Below are 25021 nucleotides of genomic sequence, written 5' to 3' on the forward strand. Positions count from 1 at the left end.
AAAACTCAGATTGCTGGGCCTCCTGCCCGAGTTTCTGAGTCAGTAGGTCTGGGATGAGCACTGAGAATCTGCATTTCTAGTGAGTTCCCAGGTGACGCTGATGTTGGTGGTTCAGGGCCCGCACTCTGTGAATCCTTGGTATAGTGGATTTCAAACCTGAAAAAATACAAAACTCACCTATGGTGGATTTAAAGCTTGTAGCTTTCCCCTTGCCACTCACACCTCTACATATGAAGCAGTATTTCTGAGGAAGCTTAAATATCTGTGCTGACAAAGGACTTCCATTCCAGGTAATTTTGATACTGATTGTCCTCAAGCTGCTCAGAAAAGATGATGGCACTGAAGATGAACTTGTAAATCAAAGCAGATAAGAGACAGAGAGCAAGAGAGGCATAGGCAGAAAGATAGTGGTTGAGTTTCTTATTAAAGAGGGTGATGTAGCTGAAACCGGTTTGGCTCAGTGGATAGAGCGTCGGCCTGCGGACTGAAAGGTCCCAGGTTCGATTCCGGTCAAGGGCATGTACCTTGGTTGCAGGCACATTCCCAGTAGGAGGTGTGCAGGAGGCAGCTGATCTATGTTTCTCTCTCATCGATGTTTCTAACTCTCTATCTCTCTCCCTTCCTCTCTGTAAAAAATCAATAAAATATATATTTTCAAAAAAAGAGGGTAATGTACAACTCATTGCCAGACCACAAAACTCTAGGAACTCTATACATTTCTTAAATGGTTGTGATTCCTGACATTCCCTCAAAACTCTCAGCTCAAGGGCAGAAAGATCAGCCATCAGCCGTAAGAATCCGATTTACACCATGGAATACTATGCAGCAGTAAAAAAGAAGGTTCTCTTACCCTTTGGGACAGCATGGAGGGACCTGGAGAGTATTGTGCTAAGCAAAATAAGCCAGTCAGAGAAAGACAAGTATCACATGATCTCACTCACATGTGGAATCTAATGAACAAAATAAACTGATGAACAAAATAATTCTGGAGACAAAAGCATGGAACAGATTATGGAATCTCAGAGGGAAGGTGGAGGTGGGTGGATGGGAAAAGATCAATCAAAGAACTTGTATGCATATATGCATAACCCATGGACACAGACACTAGGGTGGACAAAGCCTGGGGCTGGGGTGGGGACAGGCTAGAAGGGTTCAATGGTGGATGAAAAAGGGGACATACGTAATACTTCCAACAATAAAGATTTAATTTACTAGGTGTATCAGTTAATAATGCGGATTTTATAATCAAAGAAAACACGATAATTTCAAGAGAAACATCAAAAGTGCTTTATTCAAAATATTGTCCATCGCTAGCTACACATTTCCCCATCTTTCAGGTAATTTGTGGACACTGTCCCAATAGAACTTTTCTTGTTTTGAGGCAAATAATTCAGAGAACCAATTTTCCACTTCTTCATACATTTTGAAGTGCTGCTCAGAAAGTGCATGTGTCATTCATCGGAACAAGTGGTCATCTGAAGGAGCAAGGTCTGGTGAATACAGCGGGTGGGTTAATACTTCCCGGGCAAGATCTTTTAATGTGTCTTTAACTGGGTTTGAAGTGTGTGATGGTGCGTCATCATGAAGCAAAATTACTTTGCCGTGTCTTCTGGCCCATTCTGGTCATTTTACAATCGAAGTGTGTTTCAAATTGACCTAGACATTCTTTGTCTTTCACATCGAAATCATCACTTTTAAAGCGCTTAAACCAGCATTCACAAGTATGTCGAAATGGAGCACGTTCACCATAAGCTTCTCGAAGTATACAATAACTTTCAGCAGCACTTTTCTTCAAAATAAAGTAATAAATTAAAACTTCCCGCAAATGCTCTTTTTTTGGCACAAAATTTGACATTTTTAAGTGTAAAAATATCTATGATGTTAGCACCTTCAGAAAATTTGACATATGAAGTTTTGAAGCTTGTTGTCAATATAACAAAATAGCATACATATCAAATTGCATATATATCAACATATGTGTAACTCCATCTTATTGGAAAAAATCCGCATTATTAACCGGTACACCTAGTAAAAAAAAAAGGATCAGATTATAAATGAGTAACAAGCACAACCTCTGGAGGTGCTTATGAAAATTATCAACCTTTTATTTGTGCAATACATCTGGAACGTAACAATGCTCAACTCTTAACGAGTGAATAAAATATCTGAACCACAATGTACTCTCCATGAAGATGGCACATTACACAGGAAGTTCTCAGTAGATTTTAGCAACTGGGCAAAGGTGATTTTTTTTTTAAAGGAATAGCACAAAGTCCCTAGACAACACTTATGATCTGAAACTAAGATTTATTTTAAAGGATAAAAAAATGTATATTATCCTTAGATCTGAGACTCACTGTTCCCAGCCTATCAGAACCTGACATAATACTCACGGAACTCTTAGCTCACTTCAACCCCGGGGGAAACTGGGCAGAGACGGGGTAACTGACCATTTCTATTTTCTCTTACTAAAACCATGCAAAATTATTTCTTCAGCCAAACTGGTTCTTATGCTAAACTATGAGTATCTTGATTCCCAGACATCTGAAAAGTCTTCCTATTATCACTGAACAATGCTCATTAAGGATGGCTGCAAAGATGAATTTCTTTTCCTTTCTTAAATAGCCAGTCACATATGTGTTCCCTAAAAAGATTCACATTTCTGGATTATTGGACTTTAGAATGCTTACCTCTAACAAGATTCTCACAAATGACAGTTTGTTATCTTAACACAGCCCAAACCACTTCTCTCGTTTGCCTCTTTTTAAATTAAACCATAATAAATTCCTGTGCCTTGAAGGCTGTTGTTACTCCTTTATCATTAAAATAAACACTCCAAATTAACTACATCCCTTAAAAAGAACAAATATTTTATTCTCTTATTTAAGCTATCTCTATATGACATTAAAATTTTTTTAACTGAAAATACACACACTCAAGTACCTTAAAGCCATGTACTACATACATTCAGTTTTAATGCATTACCTCTTTAAAATATATATATATATATATATATATATATATATATATATATATATATTTATTTATTTATTTATTTTCATTTATTTCAAAGAGGAAGGGTGAGGGGGAGAGAGAGAGAAACACCAATGATGAGAGAGAATCATTGATTGGCTGCCTCCTACATGCCCCAAATTGGGGATCAAGCCCACAACCCTGGCATGTGCCCTGACAGGGAATCAAACCATGACCTGCTGGTTCATAGGTTGACATTCAACCACTGAGCCATGCCAGCCAGGCTGCATTACCTCTTTTTTAAGTCTTATTTTTCAACTAATGATTAATTAGCATTTTTGCTCTTAATTCTAGCTTCTTTTATGTAAATGTATTCCTTTACGGAATGTTTAACTTTTTAAAAGGTAAAGTTCAAATGTTTATACTTCAGAAATAGTGGGACAAGGTAGGGACATTAGTGTCGAACCCGAATTAAAGAAAATGTATCTAAGGAAGCTACTAAGAAATAAATATTATTTATCCTCATAAATAATTGGCATGCAATTGACCCCTTTTTTAAAATTTAAATATTCTAACAGCACACATGATATTTATGACATAATTCCTTAAATGCTGGCATTCTGGTCAAAGGAGCATTTTGGGAGATTCTAGTTGCAAAGATGGAATGGCTGAATAGTCTATTTAGAATGTTGTCCTTTTTTGTGGAAATACTAATATCCTATATATCTGATTTATTTTAAATTATTAAATCCTGACAAAAGGTGTTGCTGCTTTGCCATTCAAATGTATAGAGGTGGCAGTGGGAGAGTTTATGCTTTATCATTTCTAGGTCTCTCAAAAATAACTCATACAAAGTCATGCAATCACTAATTCTGGGGCACTAGCCAGGCCAACTTTTAAAGTCATTTTTATCCCTTTGCTTTGTTGTTCTCTATATTACCTCCTTCTACATCGCACTAACCTAAGTTGTGGAATCCAGAAAGACCTTAAATTTGAAAAGAATGTCAGGGACAAGCCCAGTTGGTGTGGCTCAGTTGATTGAGCATTGTCTCCTGCACTGGGAAGTTGAGGGTTTGATCCCCGGTCAGGGCACATGCCCGGGTTGCAGGCTTGATTCCCAGTTAGGGGGCATGCAGGAGGCAGCTGATCTCTCATTGATGTTTCTATCTCTCTCTCCCTCTCCCTTCCTCTCTCTGAAATCAATAAAAACATTATGAAAAAAAGAATATCAGGGAAATTACTTATAGTTTATAGTAGCAACTTCCTTAGCAGGGCCTGTCACCATTTAAATCTTTACTTTCAATAAAAGGAGTAGTTGTAGCTACCACTTTGAACTTGGAAAAATGTTGCTTTAGATACCTGCCTTAATGTATTTGATTCTCTATTATTGCTAAAAGACAAGGACCAGTTATCTATAAATTTCCATTGTAACTTTTCATTTCCTTACCAGAAGTGAGACTTGCAATTTCTTCAGAATCCTGATCTTCATACTTAGTCATTAATTTTGGTGGCATAAACATTTGGTTTAGAATGTGAACCAAATGGTCATCCAATATAAAAGATGTGTCTCCCCCAGCATTTAATTCCTGGTTGATGAAGCTATTCTCTTCTGAAGGACTGTCATGTGGCACAGCAGTAAATTTGGAAGATAAAATGGAAAGTCTTAGGTAAATCAAGAAAACTTTGGGGAATGCAAATAAAATATCACAACAATTTAATATAGCTATTTAATTATATCTTGAAAAAAAAGTGTTAAAAATCTAAATTCTTTTCAATCATATAGTCCATGAAGATTCATTATGCTTATTATTTTAAAAAAGTATAAACTGGTAAATTTTTAAATTCCCATTTATCCTTTCTTTCCCCCAATCTGCTTATAGCCTATGGAATACTACTTTGGAATAAACCAAGTCTGATTTGCCACAGAGTTCTAGATAAATGACAAGAAGGTCAATCACAGGTTATATGTAACAAACAAATAGTGTGTTTCACATTCATATCAATCACCATAGAAAATATAAAAAATAGTCATTTAATTTACCAAGAACTGCTCTGAGAAGAATAAGACTATATAAAACATATCTCATTGACATTATGTTTCTTAAAATAGTCTCTACATTTTTATTCTTAGGTGATTAAGAGTTCCCTAGGATAATTTGAGAATATTTTTTATTTAGATGATGATAGAAAACATATTCAATGTAAGTTTACTCTTATTTTATTTATGTAAATAAATTATGAAATCACAATGTCCATGTTTACATTTGTTTTTCATACTGGGGTTTGGCACCCACCAGTATTACTTTAACATTTGAAAGTTAATGAAGAAAAGAAAAAAAGTCAGACATAATACATTCATATCAAGTAAAAGCCAAATAATGCCATAACACACAGTTAGGAATGATCATTGTGGCAGCGTGCATCATATTTTGCCAATATGTATCATATGTTTTTAATTTTCAGGAATTCTATTTTGGCAACGTAGACTCATCAGTTAAATTAGTGTTTTAAATTTGTGTCTTATTGAGTTTACTTGGGTTTGATGCAAAAAATTTGTTATGGTCTGATAGTTGCATAAGAACTATAAGCATATGGTGTTTGCACCTAGAGTTATGTTTGTTTGTACATGTTTAAATAACATTATAATATTTTATTTGTCAGTTCTGTAAGACTTGATTTTCCTTTAAATGACTTTATGACTTAATTAATGCTGGGAAACACTGCTTTACATGACATCAATTTTATGTTGCCTTTCAGAAGGTGTTGGGTGTTGGACACTCCTTGCTAAACTAACAACTAAATGAAATCTAATTTTAGAGGAACATGAACTTGCATGAATTCTGAGGAACCTACATATTGCCATTTTGCTTCTGTAAGAGACCTTATCTGTTCTGAGAAGCTCTTTGCTTAACTGCCTCTGAGAGGATGGAGTAATTATGGCCTGAAATTTGACCTTTTGCAAGACTGCATTCAGGGATCCAAGCACAGGGAAGTATAGAGAAAAGCAGAGAGCAACCCAATGGGCCACACTTCTTCTGTCTGAGGTTCAAGTTTCATTCAGACTAATTATTTATATTTTTATTTAGGATACAATTTTAAGGAAAATTATTTACATGTGCAGCTATACTGTGAGGTCTTTTCTGCTTTGTGTTGAGGATGAAACCATGAAGCATGCTGGCTCAGACTTCAGTGAGTGAGACATTGGGATAAACTGTACTAAGTGTCTCAGCAGATGTATAAAAAGGTACAAACAAGGAGGAATTAAGGATTTTGATTGAAAGTAAAGATGGACTCCAAGTGGAGACAGTTTCAGTTAGGGCTATGAAAGATGGGTGGGGGTCTCACTGGCAGGAATGGGGTCCTAGGCAGCATGACCAGAGGCCCAGGGGGATGGATCAACAGCTCACACAAGGCAGGTGAGAGACCCGTGTGGCCAGAACCCAGCGCTCATGGTGGGACAGATGAGCAGAGAGGTTGAGGTGGACTGAGGCTCAATTGTGGTTTCTATTCTGGGCTAAATTTCAATGTGGGCATTGCTGAGAAAACCATGCTTTTAAAGGCAAACTTGTAATAAAGCTCATGAGGATGTTATAGGAACATCAATCCAGGAAGCAGGCTTGATGTGGAACTTCAGCTACAGAAAATGAGATGCATGAAGAGCCTTTACTTCAGGGACCTTATTAGCTTCCTCACCCTAATAACCTGCCATCAGCCAGTTACACCCCGTCAGTCCATTAACAGTCACTTGTAAATATAAGAGCTTTCTGACTCACAAGAGACTGCTGTCTTGATTATCCTCTGCTTGTGAATTGATGAGTCTACAGGCATTCTCAAGCCCTGGCGGCGGGTACTGATTGAATCCTCCTATTGAGAGAGCAGAGTTATAGTTAGATTTTTAAACAAGAAATTGCGTGTGCTAGGTAAAGAGAATCCCAGCAGGAATCTTCTCGAGACAATGAATGTCACTAATATATTTCAGCAAAATTTGGCTGGGGTGAAAACAGAATATAGTAGCAACCAGAAATAGCATTCAAAACTTGATGTTAGAGTGTCAGTCAAAGGATGATCAGGGTCAGGGAAAACAGACTTCCTCAAATTGCTCATTGAAGGGTTCATTGAGATGCAGAGACCCATGACTTCCATACGCTCAGGCTCACATAATCTAAGAGGAATTTTATTCTGACTCTATAAAGCTTCTTTACTTTGCTAACAAATCAAATACAGAAAATGTAGTATTTCATTGCAGGATGCTATTTCTGTGCTTCTGCACCAATTAACACGGATTTCTAGGAAGAAAGAAACCCCAGAAAGGGTTTTAACTTACTGACCTAAATAAATCCTTTGATGCCCTCCCCATTGTTGTTCTACAAGCTATGAAATATTGAGGAGTATATGTTTCCCCCCTCATTCAGGAAAACACATAGTTTTTAGTGAAAAGAGGCCTTTGACCATTGAATGGTCCAAGACTCCATGAAAATATCTCAGATAATGTTTTGGTTTTATACCAATCACATTTCTCTGGTTCTAAGATGAGCTTCTTTTTTTTTCTATTTCTCTGAAATGAGACTACGTCTTCTAATCAATTGCACTTGACAGTTGCTATGAGTGAGGCGGAACTGCAAGGCAGTTATTGTCTGTGCATATGGGAACAGCAAACATGCCAGCATTAAAACCTGTAGAACTGGTGTCAGTGGCTTTAAAAAGTTCCCAGAAGTATTAGGAGAGGAGTCTTTTAACCCCTACAAACCCAGTGGTTATGGGAAGGCAGTGAACTGGATGCTTAACTACGTTGCTCTGGTGGTAGTCAAATGAAAGCAAGCGCTACATAATTGTAAGGCCATGCACGAGCCCAGCAAGACCAGCTCTGAGTTATTTATAGTCTTTTAAAAGTGCTGCATCATCATCAATCTTGACGGCATAAAGAACAATATTCAATGGGAAAAGGTGGTTATTAGTAACTCTGAGTGAAGAAATCACTCACTAGGGTCAAATTGTGAATATGAAGTTTTAGGGATGCCTTCACCAGTCATGGCACGAGTGCTACACAGTACTCTCAAAGAACTCTTCTAATTATTATTTAATAAAACACTCTAAAAGGAAAGTTAGTATCAGCATTTAATTGGAAGCATTTTTCTATAGTTTTACGTAATAGAATGATGTATCATACTCTGATGAAGGCATTCAGTTAGAGAAATAACATGATATTCCCAAGTGGGCAATTATCTGCTTCTTCAATCGAACGTGAGCCAAAGGAGAAAGGTGGCGCCCTCTGCAATGAGGAGTGAACTCTCCAGATCCTGTCACTGTGGTGGTGCTGGACGTTCCTCGAACACCAGGGCAACTGTGGAATTCTAGGATGGTGGCATTGGTTTCAGTAGAACCTAACTCTAAACCTGTCAGATTCCCAGAGAGAACAGGTTCCGTTCCAATTCTCTGAGATCCTCTACAGCAGTGGTTCTCAACCTTCCTAATGCTGCGACCCTTTAATACAGTTCCTCATGTTGTGGTGACCCCCAACCATAAAATTACTTTCGTTGCTACTTCATATCTGTAATTTTGCTACTGTGATGAATCGTAATGTAAATATCTGATATGCAGGATGTATTTTCATTGTTGCAAATTGAACATAATTAAAACATAATGATTAATCACAAAAACAATATGTAATTATATATGTGTTTTCCGATGGTCTTAGGCGACCCCTGTGAAAGGGTCATTCGGCCCCCAAAAGGGTCGCGACCCAAAGGTTGAGAACCGCTGCTCTAGAGCAATTTCTCAAGCTCAGTGCTATTGTCCTTTGGGGCTGGATCATTCTTTGCTGCCGGGGCTTGGGAAAGGCCCTGTGCATTGTAGGATGTTTAGCAGATCCCTGGCCCCGACCCACCAGATAGCAGCAGTATCCTCTCCCTCAGTTGTGACAACCAAACATGTCTACAGACATTTACAAATGTGCTCTGAGGGCAAAATTATCCTGTTGAGAAGCGCTGCTGTAGAAAAAGTGTTTCTCAAACCACTTGTGGTGAAGGACAAGGCATTTTTATTTCTAATCCTTTGGAGACTGATACTTCTGGTTACCTTGTACTATAAGACAGTGTCCACTGTTCATGCGCTTGCATGCTGTGTCGTTGTCAAATCGCTTTAGCATTTCCTAGATGCTTCCTCTCAGTTTCTGTATTTCTCCCTTCACAGCTCAGTCTGTGAACTCGCACCCATCCAGGGGTGATACTGGAGTGCACTGGCCCAGAACCTTGTTCCTCAAAGTGTCATTCTTGGACCAGAGTATTGTCATAAGTGGGGACGCTGTTAGAGATGCAGAATCTCAGCCTCCACCCTGGACATACTGAATCAGAACCTGCATTTCAACAGCCATGTGTTGTATGCTCACACGCTTGGGGAGCAGCACAGGACTGTGCTGTCTTCACACCCTCATACAGGTCTCCAGGGAGGGCCAAGGTTGGAAATAAACCTGGGGTAGCAGAGAAAACTTTTATTTAAATGCTCATCCTGGAGGCTATCTGAGAGTGGCTAAAATCCCTTTAGGTTGAGGGAGTGTGGCTCAGGAGGCCTCCAGTAACCCTGTGCTTTCTAAAGTGCTGAGATCTGGGCTAAAAGACATTGTATCATGAAAAAGGGAGGCCTCACCACATTATGACCAAGATATAAACAGGGTATAATCATGTGTCCTATCCCTCTCTCCAACTCACCGAAAGGCTAATACATATGTTTGGGTTAGCTGTAGATACAAAACCATGTTATCAACACTATTAACCAAGTAATTTGTTAAAACAAACAGGAAAAACAAAAGAAATACTCACGTCGGATGGAGTACACAAATGGCTTTAAAAACTTCACAATATAATCCAGATCTGGTTTGTGAATTCTCCCAAGCTGTATCAGATGGTGATCAAGTGGGTAGCTGGCTAACTCTTCCATGTTGTCCTCATGTGGAGAGCCCAGGGAAATCACAAATATGGCATAGCCTTGACACTGGGCTCTCAGAGCCATCTTCTTTAGCAATTCTTTTCTCTCATGATTTTCTCCAGCTGAGACCACAAAGATGACCTTATGTTTTCTCAGGTTGGGTGCTCCTGGGAAGAGATTCTCCATGGTCCACAGCAGGGCATGGCCAATGGTGGCTTCTCCATTTAGCTGCTGGAGGGAATTCTGGATGTGGTTCTTCATTAGGACTTGGCTGTTATAAGTTGTAAATGCAAACTCTGTTTTTACTGCACCCTTCTTTCTCCTAGAACTATCCCAAGGAGAATAGCTCAAGAGGGCAATCCTGTCACCAGAGCCTGCGATTAAAGGGTCTGAAGCAATGTCGAAGTTGTCAAGCATTGAGCTCACCAAGTCTTTCATAACCTTAAACTCACCACTTGCTATATTCTGAGAATTGTCTAAGAGGAAGGCTACATCCATGTGAGAATTTTCAGGCAAAATAACCTCTTTGGTGCAAGCATTTGGAAAACATTTATCTGAAAAATACATAGAGAGACTCATCAATATTCAATGTTGGCACGACTGTTGTTTGAGATCTTCAAGGGACTCGGTGACTGATTACCAAGAATTAATAATTTGACCAACACTTCTTCAATCTCACATCATTTAAGTTAATGAGGGCTTTTCTTTCTTTTTAAAAATATTATCTTTATTCTTATTTATTTTTAATTTATCTTTATTGTTGAAAGTATTACAGATGTCCTCCTTTTTCCCCTATTGACCCCTTCACTCTGCACCCCCTCCCCTCGGGCTTTCATCTCACTATTGTCTGTGACCATGAGCTATGCAATGCGCATATAAATTCTTTGGTTAATCTCTTACCCACACCCTCCCCCACCTTCTCTCTGAACTAAATCAGTCTGTTGTATGCTTCAGTGTCTCTGAGTCTATTTTGTTCATCAGTTTATTTTGTTTAATGAGGTATTTTCAATGTCCCAATATTTCTGTAGCAACTAGCAGACAAATGGGAAGGTCTTTTTAAAAGCAGGTGTGGGTAGCATATATACTTGAAATGTATGAGTCATTTCAAACTCAGAAAATATTTTCAATATTTTAGAGGCTTTTGATACAAACTGTCAAACTGTCCACAAGAAAAGCCATATCAATTGGAATAATCTTCTAAACCAATTTTCACTTTCTTTGGAAACTGCAAATATTACAGAGATTGAAACCCTGACATATGGTGTTGGAAAACTGGAAACCTTAAAACGAAAATTGCAAGAAAAAATAGAAATCTCTGATAAAGTCATTCATATTTAATAACTCATCCAGAGGGCATTTAAGTGTTTCAGCACAATAAATTCTTCTCACTGGTCTTACCATAGCAAAGGGTACAACGCTGAAGTCTTTCTAATGGTTCATGGTCCCCACTTGAAGGAGCTGGAATCACCTGGAATGTTCCAGTGTTGTCAAACTGCATTGGAAAAAAAAAAAGAATATGCTTATTTGCTCACCTTTTTTTTTAGTTATTAGAAAGCCATTATACACCCACTTAAAAGATTAATTTGAAAAACACCCAACCAATTACCATTACTTTTTTATAACCTTTTGCTCTAAATGCATTTTTAAACACACACACACACACACACACACACACACACACACACACACGTACAGACACACACTCCCCTTTATCCTAAATATAATTCAAAGAAGAATATAGAACAGGTAATAGCATCCCTATTTTCTATTGAGAAAACTGGCACAAGACAACCACCAGATTCATGCATTGGGTCAGGTAGTAAAATCTCACTCTTATTTCCAAGCCTGCAATTCTGCACTGAATTTTTACATGCTTCTGACTATGCACTGATTATGTGCTGCACATCAGCTTCTGACACTGGGTCCTGCAGAAATTTTACACTCACAGGTTTTCCTTGGCCTCGTTAAGGAGGGATCCCAACTATGTCCGCCCTGATCACACTATCTACAAGAAGGCACATCTTTCAGATGTCCAGGGGATTTCCCGATCACAAATTCCAATTGAAAGTCAGCTTTAAAAGGCAGTAGACAGAAGGCATTGAGTCTATGCAAAATTCTTGTTTGTACACCTCCTTGTTTCTTGATTACATTTGTTGCATTAATACTCACTAAAGTGGACAATATGGAGCATTAATTAATTCAATCATTCCTTGAGACAATTACTACTTGTGAGGCATTGTGCAAGGCAGAGACTTTTATTACAAGGAGATAAAGCTATCATTGCCAGGTAGTGATGAAGGTATCCCTCAATCCACAAAGATACTTATATTTTTTTCTCCATCTCCATTGGGAAATTAAAGGGTTCGGAAAGTCACACCTTCTATTTTTCTGTAAAGTGCAAAGTGGACATTTGGAAATATTTATAATCATTCCAGCCTTATGGTTTGAAAGTATTTACTACATTCCTACTCTCTACTTGTTATAAAATAGGATACTTTGGGTGTTATTTTTGTATTTGAACTTATTGGTTCCCCATGTAAAGATTAAATGCTACCTTGATAAATCAAGGAAGTCTATTCATAGAAGTATAACCTGTGTTTGTCATTCATCCACTCATTTATTCGTTCAGCAAATATTTATTGAATGCCTATAATGTTCTCGGTGCTGGGGATACAGAAATAAACAAATGAGATAAAATCTCCATCTTACATGTTTGTGGGGGGGGACATATACCATAACATGACAAATAAGTACACTATCTAGTATGTTGGGAATAATTATTCTTAGAGGAAAAATCTTTGACTTTTTAAAGTCCTTCCTGTCAGGATCTACTGTGACTCTCCCAGGGTTCCTATTTCTAAAAAATTCTTGGGTGCATTATGAGCAGATTGATTCCCTTCATTATTTTTTTACAGTAGGAATATGAGTATTTGTATGAAAATAGACTTTTAGGAACTCTTGGATGACATGAGGGCTTCCTACAGTTCCAGAAACATGTATTTCATGGATAATTTGAGCATATTGAAAAATAGTAGAACAGTAGATGGAGAAGTTTTTTAGTTTGGGGGGGAAGTGCAGGGAAGCACTGATCCCATAAGAATCTGTGGATCCAAAGGGAAGGAACCTCTCTTGGGAAAAATGTTCATATACATCAAATGTCTCATATCACATTAGGGGTCAAAGAGCCCCTAAACTTCATCCATGACAGGTTAAGACCAGCCGTTCAATGAGATACAGGGAACAGATGACATATTGAGAATCAGATTGGCAGAAGGCTGGCAGAGCACCGTATTCTCAGCCCTTTCAATAAACAGACCTGGGTTCAAATCTTGTTTAGCCCTGTAGTAGCTGTACAAAGTTGGAGAAGTCACTCAAACTCTCTGGGCCTCAGTTTCCTAATTTTAAAATGGAGATAACACTGCATTGACTTCAGAGGGTTGTGACAACGTATGAGTATGTGCATACATCTCTAGGGACAGTGCCTGGCACACTTTCAAGAACTGAGCAAATGTGGCTGCTATTATTATTGACGGCTATTGTTCGATATTGGATTTGATGGACCCTGGCAACCAGACAGCTGTGTAAACTGCAGAGGGACTCAAGAGGCCACAGATCTCCCTCTACTCCCCACCATTGCCATCCTGCTAGTACCGCGATCTTAAAAATGAAGTTGCCAAGAGAAGTTCTTACCCCAAAAGCCTCATCCAGGAAGCCCCTTTCATTAAAAGCAAAGACTGCTGGACTGATATCCAGGGCACTGAGCTCCATGGTGGCCGTGATGATGGATGACTTGCTGGATGCTTCTCCATTGCTGAAAAACACGGCAACCCTCCTCAAGTTGGCTCCCGCATACGTCCGCTTGAAAACGTTCCGGGCCACAAACCTCATCGCATTACCGATGTCTTGGGCTTCTGTGGGGACTTGGTATTTTATCTGGGAAAGAAGCTGGAGGAGGTGTTTCTTGGTATGGTAGTCGGACCAACGGATGAGATAGCTGGTGCCTGAGTCATAGGAAACCACAACAACTCTTGCTCCTACAGGGCAATTGTTTTCCCTGATGTTAAGGTCATTGACAATAGAAATGATCACATCCCTCATTTCATTAAATCTCTGTTCTGTGATACCATGGGACTGGTCCAGGGCAAATACCAGCTCTGTTGGATATACTGGACACTTTTCTACAAAAAATGAAAAACAGAAGTATGAAGTTATCTCACTGGATCAAAAAGCCTTTCCCAATCCCTTTACTCTAGTAAGGTTGGCTCACGCCGAGGTCTAGGAAAATGCAAGTGTCACATACAGCTCTAGAACTGGGGGCACCTACGCGTAAAGGAAGGAACGGCGTCTGCTCTGCTAGCTTGAAGAAGTTGCATAAAGATAGACCATTAATATCTGGCTACATAAAGTGCAGACTTTACAGCCTCCCTTTCCTAGGGTCTGTCTAGCAGGGTACCTGGCAGATTTAATTCTAATTGATAAACTTTTATAGGGCGCTTACATGTACAGAGTTTTGTTTTGTTTCAGAATTAAAGTGTATGGTGCCATACTTTGCGATAAGGTCACCAACCCGCAGGTCTACTTTAGCAGGCCTGTAGGAGACCAGGGGCCTTGAAGTTGACCTAACCGGCCTCAGTGGCAATGTCATCCAACGGATCTAAGGCGCCACGCACCACCGATTGCAGTCTAGGCCCCGGGAAGACCGTTCATGGCAGGGTCAGGCTGACAAGTGGTGGGTGCTCAGGGAGATGCACGGTGGGTTCTGGTGAGATGAGAAGTGTGGGTCAGAGGGAAGAAAGGAGACACTGCCTGTCCAAGAAGCCGGTTTCCAGGGGTCAATCAGCAAACAGAGCAATAGGATATGGTGAGCCAGGGAGCCCTGTCACCAAATCCCTCGGCAACACGGGGCCTACTCCATGACCAAATTCAGTTATAAATTCTGACAGAACCTAGAAAGAACAACAGTGTGAAGGGGCTGGATCTGGTGGGGGAGGTCATTATTTTACAACCAGGTCAAATATGACATGGACGGTTATTGTCCAAATCAAAAGACAGAAGTGTCTGCATAGAAAAGACGTCCTTTATCCCACGGGGGTGAGTGTTTCTTCAAATTGGTCTTGTTAGAACACAGTAATAATTTCAGCGAGAAACATAGTATGATAAGAATACTCACCTCTCCAACAAGCTATAAAAATGAGAGAGAGAGAGAGAGAAGTCAATGATGGTTTCAGAACACATACTAAACCTAACCCAAAACAACCAAATTTCGACAAAGCTTAATATTTGGCTTGACTCTAATTACACACGAGGCTAATGCTTAAGTTACGGGAAGCCACGGCTGAAGGATTGAGGGAGACGTCCATACACAGAATTTTATTAATGTGTGACCCTCCCCAACCCTTTCTCCTTGGGAGTCACGGCAGCAGACTTGAGCAGAATTTTGGTTGAAATCAGAAACACTGATCACTTGTCTTAGAAGCAGGATAGATGGGCCTCTGATCAAATGGCGAGATAGCTAAAATCCAATTTGTTTTGTATCTCTTCTTAGAGCCTTCTGAGAGTCATTCAGCAAGGCAAGGCTAAAATACGGGGTTTTATTTTCTTCCCTGATGAACACCTTGGGAAGCTCTATTTTCCTGCAGAACTGTGAGGATTTCCAAGTGAATTTTGTCTGGACTAAAAAATACAGCTCCTGCATTTGAGCAATCTCAGTAACTAGAGAGCAGAGGGAAAGCCCCCAAGGGTTTCTCCTGAGCAAAATAGCTCTGGTTTCTCTAAGTGAATTACTCTGTCAGATGAAGCAGGGGAACGTCAGTCAATCTCTAAGTAAGCACAGGCCTGACAATTTCCATATTCATTTTACTCAATTCAATTCCTAGGAAGCAACGAGTCACTCCAATATAATGAAAGGTTTATGAGCACTGACAACACACTGGCCTCCCATCCTGCCGTCCCACTGCGCATGCTCCTCTCACATCAACCCTATCAGCAGCTTTGTCTTTAGCCTCTGCCAGCAGACAGCACACATAACCCACAGCCTCCTCTGCATCTCCAGGCCTGAGACAGATCCCTTTGTTTTTCACAGAGAACTTTTTTATTTGTTAACCTCCAACCCAGCTATGAGGCTAAAAGCACAGGCGCTAGAAATAGACACACCCGTCTGGGTTTGAATCTGGGTGACTGGAGAAACTAGTTGACCTCTTTTAAAAACCAACAAAAGGATGTTTTATTGGTTTTCAGAGAAAGAGAAAGGGAGAGGGAGAGAGAGAAACATCAATGTGGGAGTGAAACATCCATCGGCTGCCTCCTGCACGCCTCACACTGGGGATCGAGCCTGCAACCCGGGCATGTGCCCTGACCTGGAATCCAACTAGCAACCCCTTGGAGCACTGGATGACGCCCAGCCAACTGAGCCACACTGGCCTGGGTGAAACCAGGTGACTTCCTTTAGTGCAGTGGTTCTCAACCTTCTGGCCCTTTAAATACAGTTCCACATGTTGTGACCCAACCATAAAATTATTTTTGCTGCTACTTCATAACTGTAATGTTGCTTCTGTTAGGAATCGTAATGTAAATATCTGATATGCAGGATGGTCTTAGGCGACCCCTGTGAAAGGGTCATTCGACCGCCAAAGGGGTCGCGACCCACAGGTTGAGAACCACTGATTTAGTGTTTCTTTTTAAATGTTTTATTTCCTAAAAATCCTCGTTTCGGCTCTCCCTCCAAAACTCTAATCATTTGGGTCCTTCTCTTTTATTCTCAACCATACACCTCTCTCCACATTCCCCCCAGCCTCCTAGATGGCTTATTCCATTCTGGGGTTTAGGGTCCTGGCCACCAGCTCAGGACTCGGGCCCTATCCCAGGTTCATCTCTTGGGGTTCTGTTTCTGTCTCTAGATTTCCATTCTTTGGAACCTCATCCATCCACGTGACTCTAAGGACCACACACACTTGAGTGACTTCAACATTTGAGCCTCCTTCCCTGGTCCTCTCCTTTATTACAGCCCCATTTCATCCGCTGCCTCATTTCCTAGCAATTTAGGGCCTACACAGCGTTCCTCTTCCTCTAAAATGTTTCAAGTCATCACGTTTTCCTACCAATTGATTTCCCTTCGCAACCCCTCCTCTGCCTCCTGATCCACAGTGATACTAAGCCTTTCCCCATCTGGCCTTACAGGGATTTTAAATTTGTTTTAGTTGTTGTTCTGTCCTTGCCACACACTTACAATGGCTATGTTTTCGTCCAGTCTCCTTCAGTAAAGTCTCTCCAATTTTCCCATTTTACATTTTTTATTGTGATTGTATAAGCATGATTATAAGCCACAATGCAAACATAAAGACTAATCACCTAAAATTCTACCCACCTAACACAGTAAGTTGTTACACTTTTTCTACCTTCTTCTCCAGTACTCATTTCTATGTATATATATTTACCTCTATGTAGACATAATGAGGATCCAATTTAATTTTCTGCTCTATAATGGCAATATTTTTCATATTCTGACTGTCTTCATAAAACTATATCTGCTTGATATTTTATCAGAAGATGATGCACAATAATGTAATAAGTGTACAGAGTCGGAGGGTACACTTTATTTTGCTTTAATGAATATTTCAGCAATCATCTGTACCTATAATTTTTTCCTTGTTTTGCTTTATTTCCTTAGGATAATTGTTTAGAAATGAGTTACTGCGTGTTTTCTACCTTATATCCCCCTTTTCATAAAGAAGACAGCCCCTCTATTTGTTGACTTCTGCTTCATTCCTTTGCTGAAACTGTGTCTTGCCAGTCCCCATCACTTCCCCATAGTAGGATTCAATTATCCCCATCTAAGGAGCCTTCATTAACTGAGTCACTAATCAACTAAACCCAAACTCCCATGCATATCCCTTTAATACCATGTTCTCTCAGGCCTTTGTACATTATTGTCATAGGAATGTGTGCACTAATTCACAAATCTCTTGAGTTAGTCTCTATTCCCCATAGGCATGTTGCATGCCATTTACTTATACCCCTTTTTCTCCCACCTTTGAAGTGAGCTGTTCCCACAGCAGGCACACAGGACAAGCCTGCTGCAGGGGATGTCTGCCTTCCCCACCAGTGAATCACGCATGCCCACACTGCCTTCAACCTAAGTGCCCTCACCAATCACGAATGCTCTTGCTCCCTGACACACAGATACTCACGACTGCGTTCCCGTACGAACCGGATCAGATCACATTGCTATAAAGAAAGAGAGAGAGAAAGAACAGAAACATGAGCAGAGTGGCCATATTTATTTGCCAGTGGGTTGATCGGTTTTTCTTTCGTAAATAAGGAGATACATACAGAATATACAGGTATCCCCGCTGTGCCTTTAGGGCCCTAAGGAAACAAAACCAGAGCAAGTTATTGCTATGTGAATTGGAGTCTTTAGTGTCAAAACAAAAGCAAAGGAAAATACCTTCATTCTTTTTTTAGTTAAAAATTATGTTCTTGGGTACATTTATTTTATTTCAGAAAGACAGAAATCTCTGAATATGAATGACCCCATTTTGGTATTTGGGGAAAATTTCAAAAATGGTGAAGGAGTACAAATGTTTGTCAACATGTATTATTCACAGCGGCCAAGACATGGAAACAACCCGTGTCCTTCGATGAATGATTAGATAAAGATCTGGTACACATATACAATGGAATACTACTCAGCCATAGAAAAGATGAAATGTTGTCATTTGTGAAAACATACATGGATCTTGAGACTATCATGCTAAGTGAAATAAGTCAGATGAAAGAAGTCAAGAACCATATGATCTCACTCATATATGGGATATAAAAAGAAAGCAACAAGTGAACAAACCAGACAAACAAAAACTCATAGACACAGACAACAGTATGGTGGTTACCAAAGGGAAAGCGGGGTGGAGGTAGAAAAGGGTAGATGGGTCAAATATATGGTGATGGAAAACCTTTTTTCTTAAAAGCGCAGCTGGCAGAGAGGGATTAAATTATTCTGAATGGGCGGGTTCCAATGCTCTTTCCCACTTAAATCAAGAGTGTCAAGTTCTTTGTTTCCTGTCAGGTCAATAAAGCTAGTCTGCTCAGGGCAAACTGAATTATTATATCTCTTAAAGATATCTGTACTAAAGATATAACCCTTAGAAGTCATTTCTCATCAGAAAACTTGAAATTGTAAACAGAAGACTTCCTAAAGCATGGCAAGAAGGAATTTATTGAGAACTCAGAGATATAAGTTTATTAAGAATCAAGGAGTTTGAGCTCGGCCGGTGTAGCTCAGTGAGTGAGCATCGACTTATGAACCAGGAGGTCGTGGTTCAATTCCCCATGGTTCGATTCCCTGTCGGGGCTTGGTCCCCAGTGTGGGTCATGCAGGAGGCAGCCAAACGATGTTTCTCTATCATCAATGTTTCTATCTTCTCTCCCTCTCCCTTCCTCTCTCTCTCTAAATAAAAAAAAAAAAAATCAATACAAACACATTTTAAACAAACAACAAAGAATCAAGGAGTTTAAAACGCAGGCAGCACCTATAACCTCTACATGTGTGAAAGAACCAAAGACAATTACATCGGAAAAGGAGCCTTACACAAAGGGAAAGCAGACACACTAAGCTCTTAAATGCTGAGAGGTTATACAAGAAAGGAGTACAATTAATTACTGAGATGAACTGAGAAGATTCCCGGGAAAAAGGCAGTCCTTTCTTGACAGCTTAAACTTTTCTCTTTTTCCGTTCTTCCTTCCTTTTATCAGAATCCGGCTTCTTCTTGGCAGGTGGCTCTCAACATGTTTGCACACATGGATCCCTCTGAGCAACTGGTAAATGCTAAGATGCTGGCTTCAGAAAATGCTATTATTACCTGCTCATATTTGTACAATTTCACTGGCTCATCCACAAATGTCAATGAAAGAATCTTTGCTCTAAATGGCAACTGGGTCATCTGTCCATTGATTCATCCAATAACCAGTTAAATGTCTGCTCAATGCTGAATTCCCCCCCACCCCCCACTATGCTGCTGGTGTTAACCAGAACTGTCATGGCATCCATGATTCCATGATTCTACTCATGGGAGAATATCTTATTCCTGACCCAAATCAGGAAATTATGCATCTCATTAAATAATGCTGAGTCATATCCTTCCCTTTACAACTTATGGCAGAAAACAGAAAAGAATGCACAGTCACATAAACAGAGAGAGGAACAGTTTCTTACAGATCTTATAGAGGACTTAAGGCCCAGCGTGCGAAATCGTGCGAGACCCAGACCTGCCGCGCTAAAAGACCCATCAGTGCACCTCCTGGTGACCAGTCGTTTGGTCATTGTGGTGTTACGGCCACTGGCCTTTTATAATATAGATTAGCACTCTGGGGAGTATGTTCTAAAAGACTTAAGAGTAACTTTGAGCAAGTTTTTAGGCAGAGGCTGAGGATCAAGGGCCTGAGACAAAGACGCTGCATTCTCCCAGGTCAGTTGGCCAAGCACAAGGCCAGGAAAATATGGGATCCCTCCAAAATGGGAGCTCCAGAATCTGAGCAAGAGATAAATCCAAACTGGACCAGATTGGTTCATAGACTAGATTCTCACCCACACAACTAGGAATATTTACCAATTAATACAAAAGAAATAAAAGATTGTAGCAGAGTATCCATTATAGGTAGTCGATTCTCATTTTACTATGGATTCAGTCGTCCACAAAACACACATGTTATTTGTTTCCCTTATAAAGTCCCAAGGTAAGGGACTCCTCCAGGTAGTCAGAAAATATTCACAAAGCACAAAACAAGGTAAGCAGTTTCTTCACTCCTTACACAATGCTGCCTGCGCCGCCTACACAGAACACAGGTGCTGGCAACATTTAGTTCTTACTGCCTGTGCTCATCAGGGGAGAGAGACATGTCTATAAATCATTACCATAACATGAGTGAGACTAAAATAGAGAAATGGGTATTTATCAGAGAGAGATGTGCTAGGCTCTGTCCAGGAATGCTTCCAAAGGTGACATTTCTCTTTCGATGGAATCATAGTGGAAAGTTGTAGTTATATTTCCAAATATTTTGAGGACAGGAAGTAATATTAATGGTTTGGGGAAACTATATCAACTTGCCCCGCAGGATGAAACTTTATGAAGCTTATGTAACCCATCCCTATTTTTAAAACATCAGTAAAAAAAAAAAAATAACAGTAGCCGCTAATATTTGCATTGAACTTTATATTTCATATGCTTGATTATGTGATCCTCCCAGCTACCATTTGAGGTGGTTAACATAGGCTATGTCATCTCTGTTTTAGAGGTAACTGAGCGACTCCATGGCTGGCTGAAGGGCATACAGCTAGTAACAAGCAGAATTTGGACTTGAACCCAGTGCTTCTGACTTTAAATTCTATGTCCTTTCCATTGTACATCCTAGAAACCAGTAGCACATGTGACTTAGTCCTCATGGATATACTTACTCTCCGTCCAGGGGGGCCGTGCGTTCCTTGAGATCCCTTTACACCTTTCAAGCCTACAGTGAGCTGCAGATGGAAATATGTGTTACTTTCCACATCTTCTAGCCATGGGACGACCTGACCTCAGTTTTAATAAGACTTTACAATTAAAAATAAATTTTTAACAAAGCAACTACTAATTCAAGTCCAGTGAATTCCTTACTTGTAATACAAATGTCCATTCTTAATCATTGCCAAACATCCATTTCCTTCTTAGCCTCTTCATTTAGTGACATTCTTTGCTCTGCCACTAGTTGTACATTTAAATCTAAATTAATTTTAAATTAGGATTGGTGCAAAAAAATAAAAGTAAATATACTAGGGCACTCAGAGATTTAATAAAAAACCTTCCATCTGCAAAAGATCAAATACAAAAAATAATTGCCCACATACATAAGGGTAAATAGGAGGGCTGTGTCATTCCCATACCTTAAGGTGATGGATATGGAGCTAATGAGATCTACCTGGCCACATGGAAAGTATCTGTTGAACTGCATCCCTTTCAGCTGATAATGACTGCTGATATCCCATTCAAACTTTAAAATGAAAGGACGTTTTCTCAACATTTTGTTTTTAAATAAGTACAACCTTCTACTCTGCACTTCACTGATTAGATCTCAACAGCCTTCCGTCAAATGAATATCCCAGGTGTCCTTGGTTATGGGTAGTGGGATTGTCAGAAAAACCCTCAGGGACACCGTGGGAAGATGTCAGCTTCATTTCCACTCATAAGGTCAATATTCTGGGCTGTAATGTGTGCCTTAGAAAAGACTGGATGATGCAGACAATCCTTGAAACAGCCAGATATCAACCTGTAAATCTTTGTAATAGTTCAGAGTCATGGAACCATAGGCTTTCAGAGCTGAAAAGAACCTTTGGTCTCATTAGGTTCAGCCCTCATGTTGTAGAAATAGAGACCCAGGAAAGGTGTATTGAAGAGCACACAGCTAGGAAGTGCAATTTTAGATGTCCTTGGGATGGATCAATAATCCACATTTATTATTGCAACACAAAAGCCAGAGTTTTCAAGGAAACATGTTTTATTTCTGGAATCATAGGCTACTTACTCTTCGTCCCCTAAATCCTTTGGGTCCAGGCTCCCCAGGAATTCCAGGATTTCCAATTTCACCCTGAAGATTCAGATATAAGAAAATCAATGGGAAATATTTGCTGTGAAAGAATAAAAATAATTCTCTCCAATCTAAAGCCTAGCTGATCTTATACCTATACCAGATATTAAACACTAAAAGTCAATTTCTGTCATATAGAACTAAGTCATTGATACACTTATTCTACAAACTATTTAAAATTTTCTAAGGATACAAATTTTTATGTATAAATATGTATAATGGCTATCTAATCAGTTAATAAAAATATGTAAGAAAAATGCTCAAAAATTAGGTAAAACATGAAACATTGACTACATAAAATACTAAATGGTGAATTACTTCCTAAGTTTATGAATCAATTCTCAAAAAGTTAAAGGCAAAAAAAAAAATTTACTCTGACCATGGGAGAACTAATTTTAGCATTTACTTACCAATGTGCTAATTTCACATTTATCTCAAAATTTAAATAAGCTGTTTTTCCCCTTTTTCAATAAATTAGAAAATCGATCCTCCACAATGAGAACTCTTATCCTAACAGTTATCTATATAGTCCCTTCTTGCATCCTTCTCTACCTAAGGAAAGAATTTCTTTTGGTAATTCTTCAATTAAAAGCACTTTAAGAATCCAAATATTGTCTTTTTTCCTATAGTTAATTTTATTTGCTTGATTAGACACCTTTTAAAATCTATATTCTAAATTTTAATTTGAGCATCAACTATATGGAAGACACTCTTCTAGGCAAGACACTTAAAAAAAGAAAAACTTATTACATAATTTCAGTGTATAAAACAGATGTAACACGAACTACTCTGGTCAAAATGAAGGGTGTGTCTGGTTGTAGAACATGGAGTTGGATTTCAGTCTGGTGAGGAATTCTGGAGCTATTTGATCAGGAGAATAACAAAATTAAGGCTATGCTCTGGGGGGAAATCAAGTGATAGTAGTGTTTGGGATTAATTGAAGCAGGGAGAAGTGGAAAGTAGGGGACCAATGAGAAGAATATTGTAATCTTTCAGGTGAGAAGAAATAAAGGCCACAAAAATGAAGGACAGATAGCAATAGCTGAAGCCAACAGTTTTTTAAAAAATATTTTTATTGATTATTAGAAAGAGATGAAGGGAGAGAGAGAAACATCGATGTGAGAGCGAAACATGGATGGCTGTCTCCTACACGCCCCCTACTGGGGGTCCTTTTGGTGCACAGGAGATGACATCCAACTAACTGATCCACACCTATCAGAGATGAAGACCCAAGGTTTAAATGAGATCACTGAGGCAGAGAAATCAAGAAGAGGACAAAGGACTAAACTCAAGAGGACGCCTAGAGTTAGGGTTTCCAGGAAAGGGACATCAGCCAATGAAGAACAGGACAATCTTTTCCAATTCAAAGATTCCTAGGGATAAGCACAGCCCTTTTTTCATGAAGCCCAGGCAAAGCAATTGCCTTGCTTTATGTTTGTTTCTTTGAGATCCATATGTTTATTTCAATTCTCAACTAAAAGGTTAAGGTCATGCTTATATGCATATATGCATAACCCATGGTCACAGACAATAGGGCAGTGAAGGCCTGGGGAGGAGGACGGAGCAACATGGAGGGGGTTAATGGGGAGAAAAAGGGGACATCTGTAATACTTTCACTAATAAAGATAAATCAAAATTTTTTTAATGATCATGGTAATTTAAAAAGGTCATGTGCACAATACCTTTTGCCCCATATCTCCAGGGAATCCTCTCGGGCCCTATAATTTTCAGCAGAAAACATAAATAAGTCAACAGAACACTTCTACCGTATGACCATTTTTTTTTTCTTGTATTATTTTAGGTTTGCTTCATCAATGAAAGAAATAATTGTTTTCCATATTTACCTGTATTCCTTTTCGTCCTATATTACCATAGCCTGGGATGCCATAATCTCCCTGTGAACAAATCAGTTCATTTTAATTTCTCAAAATTGAAAATTAATTGTAGTCTATACTGGGCAGATTATAATGTCAGGAGAGAAGCACTGAGGGCTTCCAGGGGGACTGAGACCCTGGCACAGCCGGAGCTACTAGAGCAGGTGCCCATTTCTTGGCCTACTCCCCTCTTCTTGTTGTTGCCCTAGAGTTTTACAAGAAGGGGAGAGAAAAGGGTAGTGCTGTTTTTTCAAGTGACCTGTGCCTATATGGCCACTGTTGGTGGTTAGAATATTGAAATGCCCATTCTAACTTATCCATAACCCTCCCTGCATGCCCCCTTTCCCTCTGACTGTTCTTCCTCATTTTAACAGATCGGCTATAGAATGAGAGCTGCCGGGGATGGGAGAAATGTCCCCACATCTACCTAGGAGGTGCTGAAATACCTTCACTCCCCCAAATGGTGTCAGCCCCCTTCTCTTTGCCTCATAACTGAGCACTTGGAACAGGGAAAGGACAAGGGTCCTGGAACTTCATACCTGTTTTCCTTGCTGTCCAGGTTGCCCCACTAGCCCAGGATCTCCAGGAATTCCAGATTCTCCCTAATAAATGGGACAAGAAGAGTTTCAGATTGGAAAAGT

The 25021-nt window shown here is 39.6% G+C and overlaps 1 protein-coding gene across 1 annotated transcript in view; it reads right to left on the reverse strand.

The window, feature by feature from the left end:
• COL6A5 (collagen type VI alpha 5 chain) overlaps positions 1 to 25021 on the reverse strand; it is an 83587-nt gene that overhangs the window by 16985 nt on the left and 41581 nt on the right. The window contains exons 24-36 of the mRNA XM_059663991.1: positions 24920 to 24982; positions 24351 to 24401; positions 24189 to 24224; positions 22444 to 22506; positions 21341 to 21403; positions 18223 to 18258; positions 18081 to 18117; positions 15065 to 15076; positions 13585 to 14072; positions 11293 to 11386; positions 9789 to 10448; positions 6747 to 6837; positions 4421 to 4635 (exon numbers count right to left, since the gene is read on the reverse strand). Of these exons, the coding sequence (XP_059519974.1) occupies positions 4421 to 4635; positions 6747 to 6837; positions 9789 to 10448; positions 11293 to 11386; positions 13585 to 14072; positions 15065 to 15076; positions 18081 to 18117; positions 18223 to 18258; positions 21341 to 21403; positions 22444 to 22506; positions 24189 to 24224; positions 24351 to 24401; positions 24920 to 24982 (1909 nt within the window). The remainder of the gene's footprint in view (positions 1 to 4420; positions 4636 to 6746; positions 6838 to 9788; positions 10449 to 11292; positions 11387 to 13584; positions 14073 to 15064; positions 15077 to 18080; positions 18118 to 18222; positions 18259 to 21340; positions 21404 to 22443; positions 22507 to 24188; positions 24225 to 24350; positions 24402 to 24919; positions 24983 to 25021) is intronic.

This window comes from Myotis daubentonii, chromosome 14 (genome assembly GCF_963259705.1).
Source record: "Myotis daubentonii chromosome 14, mMyoDau2.1, whole genome shotgun sequence".
Lineage (NCBI taxonomy): Eukaryota > Metazoa > Chordata > Mammalia > Chiroptera > Vespertilionidae > Myotis > Myotis daubentonii.